Source organism: Schistocerca nitens, chromosome 2, assembly GCF_023898315.1.
Source record: "Schistocerca nitens isolate TAMUIC-IGC-003100 chromosome 2, iqSchNite1.1, whole genome shotgun sequence".
In the NCBI taxonomy this organism is placed as follows: domain Eukaryota; kingdom Metazoa; phylum Arthropoda; class Insecta; order Orthoptera; family Acrididae; genus Schistocerca; species Schistocerca nitens.
This window is the reverse complement of record NC_064615.1, coordinates 251,144,429-251,156,633: the sequence shown is the minus strand read 5'-3', so window position 1 is coordinate 251,156,633 and position 12,205 is coordinate 251,144,429. Positions and strand designations below refer to the sequence as shown.

Genomic DNA, 12,205 nt, shown 5'->3' with positions numbered 1-12,205 from the left:
CGGGCCGTATCAAACCAGCCAGAAGACTGATAACTCAGAAAAAAGGAAGATACAAGACTTCTAGTTAGTGCGGTGGATGGCATGTAGCTCTACAGCTGTGGAAAAATGTAAGTTAATGTCGATGAGTAGGAAGAACAAACCTGTAATGTTCGGTTACAGTATTGCTAGTGACCTTCTTGGCACAGTTTAAATATCTGGGCGTACGTTACAGAGCGATATGAAATGGAACGCCGGCTGGAGTGGCCGTGCGGTTCTAGGCGCTACAGTCTGGAACTGAGCGACCGCTACGGTCGCAGGTTCGAATCCTGCCTCGGGCATTGATGTGTGTTATGTCCTTACGTTAGTTAGGTTTAATTAGTTCTAAGTTCTAGGCGACTGATGACCTCAGAAGTTAAGTCGCATAGTGCTCAGAGCCATTTATGAAATGGAACAAGCATGTGAAAACGGTGATAGGAACGGACGCTCGTGCGACGTATACTTGAGTACGGCTCGAGTGTTTGGGTTCCGCGCCAGGTCGGATTGAAGGAAGACATCGAAGCAATTCAGAGGCGGGCTGCTAGATTTGTTACCAGTAGGTTTGAACAACACGTAAGTGTTACCGAAATGCTTCGGGAACTCAAATAGGAATTCCCGGAGGGAAAGCGACGTCCATTTCGAGAAACGCTATTGAGAAAATTTAGAGAACCGGCATTTGAAACTGGCTGCCGACGATTCTACTGCCTCCAACATACACTGCGTGTAAGGATCACGAAGATAAGATTCGAGAAACTAAGGCTCATACGGTGGCGTATAGATGTTCGTTTTTCACTTTCTCTATTTGAGAGTTGAACAGGAAAGGAAATGACTAGCAGTTGGACATGGTACCCTCCGCCACGCATCCTACAGTAGCTTGCGCACTATCCATGTAGATGTAGTATCTTACAGTAAGGTATTGTAACTAACGGGGCAAATCATGCTGTAATGCAGCAGAAGTAAAGTATGTTACCGTCTTCAAGGGATCCCCTTAGAAATGATCTTGTTGCAGCAGGAAGCTCCATTCCCTCACTGTGTACATTCCTTCCTGACCTTTGCGCTAGAGGTGCGGTGATATGCCAGACGGTGTTGCCATCCTCCATCTAGCAGCAAGACGCTGCCTGGAGCAGAATGACCCACGCAAGCAGACAGCCACAAGTCACGTGACTGTTTCGATTACCGCCGCGAATCAGCTAGCTGTTATGTCACGACGCGGAGTCACTTCTTTATCAGACACAGCCTTTACTGCCACGCTTCTGCGGTGGTTTACACTCGGACAACACAGTGACACTGCAGGCTGACATCGGCCCAGCTGTGTAGATACAGGGCGTTCCAAGAGGAATAGCAAACATGTTAGGAGGTGGTAGTATAGACTATTTCGAATAAATCATTCCATTCAATACGTCTGAATATTATTGGTTACAGAGATACAGCTGTAAGAACGTAACCCGAACAAGTACTCATAGAAGGCGTTATCGAAAGCAAATTATATAATTCATAGTCGATTTTTACACTGTTCGAATGAATTAGGTGAACACACATATAAACATCCGATATATTAAATCTATTTTGATGCAAGCGATAGCTGTGGTCTTACTGCATGGCTTGAGGCAATGTAGGCAACAATTAAAATCATTCGCCGTCTATTGGCAGTGACAGAAGTTAAAGTGTCAGGTGACTCTGCAGAAGGAAGTGAATAGTGGTGACCCATTGTTTTCTAGTGAGATACTCCATGGCTGTTGTCATTTGTGGACATCGTATCCAACGATTCACATGCGATGCGACATCTTCATGCAGTGCAATTTGCAAGGGTGGTCTGTTTGATCCAAAAAATGATGGACGTTCGGTCGTGTTGCTGCAGACGACAATGTCTCTCCATCTGTCATCCATAGGTTCTGGAGTGCTACAGAGAGAGAGAGAGAGAAAGAGGTCAGTACAAAAGGCTAGTTAACAAGTCCAGCGACGCATTACAACGGCACCTGAAGATCGATATCTGGCCATATCGGCGTTGCAGAGTCGTACTTTTACCCCCTGAGCATTGCAAGACGATTACAGACGGGCCAGTGAAGCCGCAGTGTCCGATCAGACTGTAATGAACAGGTTACGAGGAAGGACCTTACAACCCAGACGTCCTTTTCGAGTAACCCGCTTGACACACCATCTTGCAGCCCGCCTTCAGTTCTGCCGTTCTAACGTCAACTGGCAACTTCGTCAATGGCGAAACGTGTTATTCACAGACGATTTCAGATATCGTCTGATGTAAGGTGATGTCTGTCTCCGTGTGCGGAGACCTGTAGTGAGCGGTACCTAGCAAATGTTGTCCAGGAAATCGGTACATTTCCAAGGTTCTTTGACGATTTTATTTATTTATTTACACGTCAAGTTCCGTAGGACCAAACTGAGGAGCAAATCTGCAAGTCACGGAATGTGTCAGTACATGAAATGACAACATGAAAGTAATAACAGATAAAATACAATTTTTATGAACTCGTAAAAAGTCAAGCCATAGGTTTAAGTGAGCCGTGCGTGGCTCATGTTCCCGCCATAATGTATTTTACACCCCGTTTTTAACGGACTTCCACCTAACTATGTTAATTTAAATTACTGGTGTCACTCAGTTGCTGCTTTGCCTGACCGTGAGCGGCGCTAGCAGCGCGTTTCAATATATCCCCTCTCGTAGTATCTTTGCTCGGCTGCTGTTATTTCCTGGTCGTTGTCTGAAGTAAGCCAGTTCGGGTCGCGAGTTCGCGCGGCCAGTCAGTTGGAACGCGTCTGGAGTGCAGTCCGGACCTGCCAGTCGGGGAGTTGCAGTGCTGCACCAGTGCAGTCGGGTTGGGGCAGCAGTGAGGTCTGCGTCGACATGGCTCGCCCGACCACTGCCGCCACGCATCACTTCAGCCGGGCCGCGGTCTTGGTGGATCGTCGGTCGGTCGTCCTACCGGACGACGCATTTTGGCTCGCCGATCGTTCATGAGTCGGCTGTGTGGTTGTGCATCGACTCTCGATTTGTCTTCGTGCGTGCTTAGTTGCTGCTGGGTATCTTTCAGGTCTTCGTGCAAGTGTTTGTCAGGTTGTGTGTGTAGTTGGCGTTATTTCTACTGACAACTGTTTTAGATGTTGTCGGCATTCGGAGTGGAGACGGTCGGTTGGTGCGGGCCAAGGAAGTTATCTCCGAGCGGTGCAGTCGGCTGGGTCCGTTCGCTGGTGGTCCCTGCGCAGTGTCGGAGCGTGTGTGGAGCTGTCCGATCGCTACGAGCTTCGTGGCTCACCGACCCAGGACGTCAAAGTTGAGTGGTGTGTTAAGTACCCAAGCCACGTCCGTTCATGTTGTGTCGTTCATTTCGGTGGTTCGCTGTTGGGGAGCTTTTCCTGTGAGCAACACCGGGTGTTTGTAGTGGTGAAATCGAGCCGCCTTGCGGTGGAATTAGTTATATTGGTTCACTAGAATTCAAGTGCACCAGCGGAATTTTCTGCCTTTTGGCGGTTAGTGTTCTAGTTACCTGCCCTGGCCACTGACATAAATTCAGGCAGTGTTCCTTTTTGGTGAAGTTAACTATATTACCTTATTTCAAATTCAAGTGTACCAGCAGAATTTTCTGCCTTGTGGCCGTTAGTGTTCCGGTTACCTGCCCTGCCCACTAACATAATTTCACGCAGCGTTCTTTCCTCACCTGTTGTCGCTGTCCAACATGGTTTGTAGTTTTGACAGCTTAATACATACTTCATGGATAATTATGTCCGTAAGAGTCTGGTCTTTGAGCTTTTATGCACCGATTGGTGGCGAGCAAGTCGTTTGCTCGGTCGGTCTGTGACTGTCTCTTGGTTGGGTTACCAAAGGATCAAGTGCAGTTGGGCCTACTACAGGTCTCACCTAAGTCAACGTTAATTTTTCGTGGGCAGGCCCACTCCCTCATGGAGGCGTCTCTGTACTATCCTATTCATGGGTGTTTAATGGTCTGTTGTTAATCTATGACAGCAAATGTTGTAAAATAAAAAAAATTTATTGTGTTTTATGTAAATCAATTTATGTAAATCAGTTGTGGGCCTTCAGCCGATTAAAACCTTATTCTTAAATTTAATAATTGTCGTTGCGTTGATTTTTCATTTAGTGTGCATTTGGCCATTGAAAATTTAAAGGTTAAGGTATTTTTGAATTTGTGGAAAATCAACTGTGGGCCTTCAGCCGCTTAAAGCCTTATTCCCAAAATTTCCCCTTAAGCGAAAACATTGCGAACTTCTGCCTTAAAATATTATGGTAATATATTTTGAAACTTAATTGTGGCCTTCAGCCGTTTGTATTGATTCTTGAATATGTTTGTTCTATCTAATTTTGCCTTGAGGCTTTCCACCTAGCTGATATATGAATTATTTTATTTGCTATTTTAACTGCAATTCTATCTTGTTGATTTTTAAGATTTCTTGTTTGGAGGCCTTCAGCCGTGAAAGAATTTCATTTTGAAACTCGTAGCTGTAAAGGTTCGGCTATGTGCCGTTTTCGTTTGAAGGTGTTATTAAATTGCAATAAATTAAAATTTGAGTGAAACTGATGAACACCTTATTTGGCCCTTCCCACAATCCTAATCACCTGTTCTGCCCAGCGGGTTTAGCGGGCGTATCATTAAGTAAATGCAGTCAAAAATACAACAAGAATCATCTTAAATTTGCAAGGAACCCCTCGACAGAATAGAAGGAGTGACCCTTGAGGATACTCTTCTGTTTCGATTTGAAACTGCTAAGATTTTTGAATGCTTGTGGTAGCTTCTTGAAAATGGATGCACAAGAGTTAAGGAAGTCCGATCCAAATGCATGATCGATTTCTGCAGAGTGTTAACTGAGTGAAAGCTGCTTATTCTCGGGAATAAGCTAATAATGTTAACAAGAAATGACAGTAAGGAGTACATACACACATCAAAAAAAGTTTTGTTTCATCCCGGTTCCCAGAACTCCTGACGATAGACGTTGCTGTGGATATTGTATCAGAGGCACAGTCCCTTTGACTGTTCAGAGATGTCACTAAACCAGCTCAAGGAAGTAAACAACCATGCATGGGCAGCGCCTATTAGACAGAGAGGATCCGACAGCCGATCAGTTCCAGTCATTCCACCAGGAAAGAAGTACACGGCTCATGTTGTCTGTAGTTCAACCATGTCTAGACGGTCGATACTGCTGTTCGATCGCTTCCGCATTGTTACTTTGTGCCACGGAGCGTTGTCAACAAGGGAAGTGTCCAGGCGTCTCGGAGTGAAGAAAGCGATGTTGCTCGGACATGGAGGAGATACAGAGGGACAGAAACTGTCGATGACATGCCTCGCCCAGCCAGCCCAAGGGCTACTACTGCAGTGGATGACCGCTGTCTACGGATTATGGCTCGGAGGAACCCTGACAGCAATGCCACCATGTTGAATAATGCTTTTCGTGCAGCCACAGGACGTCGTGTTACGACTCAAACTTTGTGTAATAGGCTGCATGATGTGCAACTTCACTCCCGACGTCCATGGCGAGGTCCATCTTTGCAACCACGACACCATGCAGCGCGGTACACATGGGCCCAACAACATGCCGAAAGGACCGCTCAGGATTGGCATCACGTTCTCTTCACCAATGAGTGTCGCATATGCCTTCAACTAGACATTCCTCAGAGACATGTTTGGAGGCAACCCGGTCAGGCTGAACGCCTTAGACACACTGCCCAGCGATTGCAGCAATGTGGAGGTTTCCTGCTGTTTTGGGGTGGCATTATGTGGGGCCAACGTACACCGCTAATAGTCATGGAAGGCGCAATAACGGCTGTACGATATGTGAATGCTATCATCCGACCGATAGTGCAACAATATCGGCAGCACTTTGTCGAGGCATTCGTCTTCATGAACGACACTTCGCGGTCCCCCTGGGCACATCTTGTGGATGACTTCCTTCAGGATAACGACATCGCTCGACTAGAGTGGCCAGCGTGTTCTCCAGACATGAACTCTATCCAAAAAACATGCCTGGGATAGTTTGAAAAGGGCTGTTTATGAACGGCGTGACCCATCAATTACTCTGAGGGATCGATGCCGAATCGCCGATGAGGAGTGGGACAATCTGGACCAACAGTGCCTTGTGCCACGACGAATACAGGCATGTATCAATGCAAGAGGACGTACTACCAGAGGTACCGGTGTGTACGGCACTCTGAACCACCACCTCTGAAGGTCTTGCTGTATGGTGGTACAACATGCAATGTGTGGTTTTCATGAGCAATAAAAAGGGCGGAAATGATGTTTATGTTGATCTCTATTCCAATTTTCTGTACAGGTTCCGGAACTCTCGGAATCGAGGCGATGCAAAAGTTTTTTTTTGATGTGTGTATATTGAGAGGCCAATGTCAAAATACCCAGACTTGTAAACAGGGGTCGACAAGAGGTTCGTGAAATTACACCACTTTTTGCCCAAACCGCCTGTTTCTGAGCCAAAAATATCCTTTTAGATTGGGAAGAGTTACCCCAATAAAATATAACACCATATGACATAAGCGAATGAAAATAAGCAAAGTAGAGTAATTTTCGTGTCGAACGATCACTCACTTCAGATACCGTTCGAGTGCTAAAGTTGGCAGCATTAAGTCTTTGAACAAGATCCTGAACGTGGGATTTCCATGACAGTTTACTATCTATCTGAACACCTAGAAATTTGAACTCTTCAGTTTCACTAACCATATGCCCGTCCTGTGAAATTAAAACGTCAGATTTTGTTGAATTACGTGTTAGAAACTGTAAAAACTGAGTCTTACTGTGATTTAGCGTTAGTTTATTTTCTACAAGCCATGAACTTATGGCATGAACTGCTCTACTTGAAACCGAGCCAATGTTGCAGATAACATCCTTTACTACCAAACTAGTGCCATCAGCAAACAGAAATATTTCAAAGTTACCTGTAGTACTAGAGGGCATAGCATTTATATAAATAAGGAACAGGGGTGACCCCAACACTGATCCCTTGGGCACCCCTTACTTGACTGTACCTCACTCAGACCCCACATCACAGCCATTCTCAACACTGTGAATAATGGCCTTTTGCTGTCTGTTGCTAAAGTAATAGGTGAACCAATCGTCAGCTATTCCCCGTATTCCGCGATGGTCCAACGTCTGGAGCACTATTTTGTGATCAACACAATCAAACGCATTAGTCAAATCAAAAACTATGCCTAGCGTTCGAAACCTTTTGTTTAACCCATCCAGTACATCACAGAGAAAAGAGAATATAGCATTTTCAGTTGTTAAACGACTTCTAAAGCCAAACTGTACATTTGATAGCAAATCATGTGATAATGATCAAATATCATTACATGCACAGCCTTTTCAATAACTTTATCAAACACTGATGGCATGGAAATAGGCCTACAGCTGTCTACATTATCCCTTTCCTCCTTTTTATAAAGCGGCTTTACTACTGAGTACTTTAATCTTTCAGGAAACTGACTATTCCCAAAGGAAAAATTACAAATATGGCTAAATACAGGGATAACATGTGCAGAAGCCAGTCTGATGGTCGTGGAGCACAGAGGGAACACCCAGAACCACATCGGACGGAAAACGGAACGGCAATGTTCCATAAGATTGCAGCGAACGGGTGCTGACCACAGAGGGATCGCCTGCAATCGCCAGTGGAGGGGGAAGGCCACAGACATAAATACTGGATCAGGTCCACTCTAGGAGCAATCTCAGGTCACACATGATGAAGGTTACGAGCTACTTTACCGAAATATTGTGCAGGTGCGACGTTGATATCCGGCAGAACACCTGACGACCCAAGATGTCATCAGATCGCTGGGAAACTGTGAAGAGTTACAACGTTTTGGTATTTTATTGACCATGTAAAGACGTGAAGGTGACTTTCGTAAAAATTACACTCAGAAAAATTATCTGACTTCGAGAAAAATAAGTGACTGCAGGTTCTAATGAATGTCATATGGCCGGCCGGGGTGGCCGAGCGGTTCTAGGTGCTACAGTCTGTAACCGCGCGACCACTACGGTCGCAGGTTCGAATCCAGCCTCGGGCGTGGCTGTGTGTGATGTACTTAGGTTAGTTAGGTTTAAGTAGTTCTAAGTTCTAGGGGACTGATGACCTCAGATGTTAAGTCCCATAGTGCTCAGAGCCATTTGAACCATTTTTGAATGTCATATGCCAACAGTAATTACCAACAAATGGCTTTTGAAACGATCGAGAACCAAACGAAAAGCTTACGTATTTAATTTCCTCCCTTTTATGGATAAAATCTATTTTCTATTTTTTTTATCCAAAACGAAGGACAGTATTCAAATACAAAGGTCACAATATGGAGTTTATTTTTTATGCTTCAATGAAAATTCAGTCTACACACGTAAATACTTCGCACACTCCGTATTACAGCCTAGCGACAGCGATCAATAAGGACCTAATCGCAAGAGAACAATAGTGTATCAGAGCTAGATAATAAGAGAGCTAAAGAACAAGAGGGTTTTTCTCACACCTGTATGTCGTTTTATAATATTCTGACAGTGTTACCATTGCGTAATTTTTATCCCAGTACTAGTTACAAGGTTCATTCATCGCTGCATTACATTGATGTTTTTATGAATAAAATTAAATGTTGCTTCACTTAAGCGTACCAGAAGCTGTCATATAGTAAGGGTGAAAATTCGTTATGTCTGGCAGTGGGGCCACATACACTCCACTTACGTCCCATAATACACATTTATCGTTCGTTCACAATTAGATGGTCCATAAATTCCCTGTAGTCGACAGATGTAGTTTAGACTGCGCAAGACATCTGTAAATGTTCTGGCAAAATTATCGTTTTCAAGACGTAAAGAAATAAAAAAGAGGGCGCTGTTAGCACCGGTACGTTACCTCCATGTACTGGGTCCAGCGTGGATCTTTCACCATTTCTTCGTATGCAGCGAATAACGGCATGTTAGCTATTATTATAAACACAGCTTCTCCGCCTGGCGCCAGGAGTTTGTGCATATTCTGCACAGCACGCCTGTGAAAATAAGGAAACAACCATTCGCTATGACTGTTGTGATCTCCATTAGGTAACTTCTCTGTATATGAAGAACTGCCATGGTGCTGTTGATTACTGACTTATAAGTACGAAGTAAGTTCAACTAACCTGAACATTCTCAGTGTCAGTATTGGTAAATCAGGAGAAAGATTATATATTTTACAAGATTTTTCGAGACATAACATGAGGTCAGAAACAAAAAATTTACTGATGCCTAGACTATCCTCCGTGGGCACCAGTGTCGGGCTCCACAGCGGCAGCTGAGTATCTCACCTGTTACTAGTGAGGTAGCCATATAGCCTGATCCCGACATGGGATCCACACCCCTTTCTGCCTTGGTAGTACTTACTGAACAGTGATTTCATGAGCTAATGTGCTCTCGAATTATTAAAGAGGAGGGTACGGTAAGAAACCTTCATTTGTTTTGCTTGCTTGTAATTCGTGAGTTAATGTGGACTCGAATTATTTATTACTGGAGAGCTGAAAGGAAAATGTCCTTAAAGGTTCGTTGCTGTGCAATAGGTGGAAATATGCCTGGGCTTTTTCCTTGGAAGTTTTTTGGTCGGCCACAGCTGCTCGCACAATGTTTTGAGCTTGACGTCGACTGTGCTACGCAGACGTCCAGAACCTTGTCTACATGTGTGGAAATGGTCCAAACCATTGTTGAAAGCAGCGAAACACCACTGATGCATTACGTCCAGCATGTGCAGCAGTTCATTGATACGTCCATCCAGATTCCCACAATGCGACCTCATTCAAATGGCCGAAGCTGTTCTACCAGAGTACGTACTCTTCAGTGGGACATCGTTGTCCCCCAGAATGAATGTTGCAAATATTTTACCTCTAAACTCAGCACGGTTACTGCCCGCAGAGGGTGCCCAGACGAGACTACCGAGCGTTATTGATAAGCGATGACCATGACAAATGAATCATTAATACTACAACGTCTCAGTAAGTACATATTACACCCTGGTGCCCCTGAACAGATTGTTTGAGGGTGTTGCATTTTTTTTCCGGCAGTGTAGGTTTTGCGGAGTTAATAGAGTCAAGAACTACAGAGAAGTTACCAGATTGTCCTTCATGCTGTATTACGCCGAAAGCAGCCACAGCCTCGGCTATTCACCCCAGCAGCTCCAAAGCTTGTCTCACGTGTCCCTTGTAAGTCACCGAGGCACTAGCGCCTCGTGTTTGCGCTTTTCTGACTGTAGCAATCAAGCCGCTGAGGCCGCTGGTCACGATAAAGAAGTTCTGTTCTTAAGAACTCCGAGAGTGGGGAAATTTTGCGAGTCATGAAATAAAGCGTAAACTCCGCGACGCACGGCTAAGATTTGGCTCTGCGTTGGTGCCAGGCACAGCTGTATTTGTGGGAATTCTTTTCTCTCTGTATTGTTGTTGGAGCTTCAAAGTAAATGGTTATCGAAAGATATGTTTGTTGTCATTGGGCCCTCGATCTAAACCTTTCCCTGAGGAGACGTTTCTCACTTCTTTACCTGTGTTATATACCATCGCGTGTTCATGCTTTTCGAAGACGTTGCAGGACTCCATCCCACAAGCCAGTGGGGTTATACGAAATTCAAGTGGAGATCCATTAGCACATTATCTGGCCACAAGCTGCCTTACTCACTCGCCCAGCTGCACAGGACAAAGCACTCTTTGGTGCAACATCTCAGGTAGAAACCCTTTCTTTCCCAGTAAAGCCGGCCGGGGTGGCCGAGCGGTTCTAGGCACTACAGTCTGGAGCCGTGCGACCGCTATGGTCGCAGGCACGAATCCTATCTCGGGCATGGATGTGTGTGATGTCCTTAGGTTAGTTAGGTTTAAGTAGTTCTAAGTTCTAGGGGCCTGATGACCTCAGAAGTTAAGTCCCATAGTGCTCAGAGCCATTTGAACCATTTTTTTTATCCGCGTACTCTACACCTCCCGCCGACTTGATCGACCCCATCCCCTGGTTGCTCTTCTCCTCTCCAACCCCTGCCCACTGCCATGCCTTCACCCCACCTAACCTCCACCTCTACACCCTTCCTCTGCTCTCCCAAAGTGGCTGCCATCAACTCCCCCTTCTGGATGATGCCCTCTCGCCCTCCATTTATCCCTTGAAACACGTATGTTGTGCGGCAGCGATGCTGAGACATTGTAGAATCTCTGACCAGAGCAGTTGCGCTCGACTCGCAGTAGCGAGCAGTCAGTCAGTCTGCAGTAGTCTGTGCTCAGTAGTGCTTGGAGTCTGTTGGTAGCTGTCGCGGAGAGTAGTATGTCTGTAGCAGTTGCGTCGGCGGGCGTCGGCACAGCGATGGTCAAGATTCAGGACAAGGTATAATTTTATTAAATAAATGTTTATGCAGCTTTGCGCTTATCAGATAATGTAAGGTCCACTCATTGTAATTTAACTTTCAAAAATCGCCCCCAATAATAATTTGGATTTAAAAACAAATTTACAAACAATCATTCAAATTCCCTCCATTTCCCTTTAACAAAATTTTTTAAAAAAAAAAAAAAAAAAAAAAAAGGCAATTGCAATGTTTTTCCTCCAAGCCGCAGCCAACAATAAGAGCAGAATTTTGACATGCAGTTTTAATAAGGTAAGAAATTTATTCTGAATTCGCACAGGGCAAACACCGACATTTCGGTTTAATTGAGTTTTGGTTATCACTGTAGTTTCATTGTCATGAGATTATCTTTCATTATTTAATGGTAACTTGTACTTGAGTCAGATAGCGAGCTTTCATTATGTAATTGTCTTTGTCATTAATATTTTTGCGGGAAGGTTACACTTAGCTTTGGCTCCATTACTAATAAATATAGTCTTTTGAAAATTTCTGTGGGGAGGTTACACTTGGCGACACCCGGTCCAGGATCGTATTTCGTGAGAATCTTTTGAAAAACAGTCAGATATCTGCTCTTATTTCTTAAATATAATTAGGATTTGGCGTAACGCTTTTACTAATCTTGTGACTTTCTTTCTACAGGTCAACGGCAATTCGTTGCTCTGTTGTATTTGTGTGTTGATTTTGCATTGTGCTTATTTGTTTTGTGATTAATTGTGACTACTGTAAAAATGCCGCGAAAGACTGTGAATAGTGTATCGCGAGGTATCATGAATGAAGTTACCGACTTAAACATGACCGATAGCAATTGTGAAACGCAGAGTAATGATGACAATCCTGCGTTCAC

General features: G+C 44.5%; 1 protein-coding gene across 1 annotated transcript in view; it reads right to left on the bottom strand.

The window, feature by feature from the left end:
- Window positions 1-8,862: 8,862 nt before the first annotated feature.
- Window positions 8,863-12,205, bottom strand: part of LOC126234956 (trans-aconitate 2-methyltransferase-like) — a 42,675-nt gene continuing 39,332 nt past the window's right edge. The window contains exon 3 of the mRNA XM_049943694.1: window positions 8,863-9,013. Coding sequence (XP_049799651.1) covers window positions 8,863-9,013 — 151 coding nt within the window. The remainder of the gene's footprint in view (window positions 9,014-12,205) is intronic.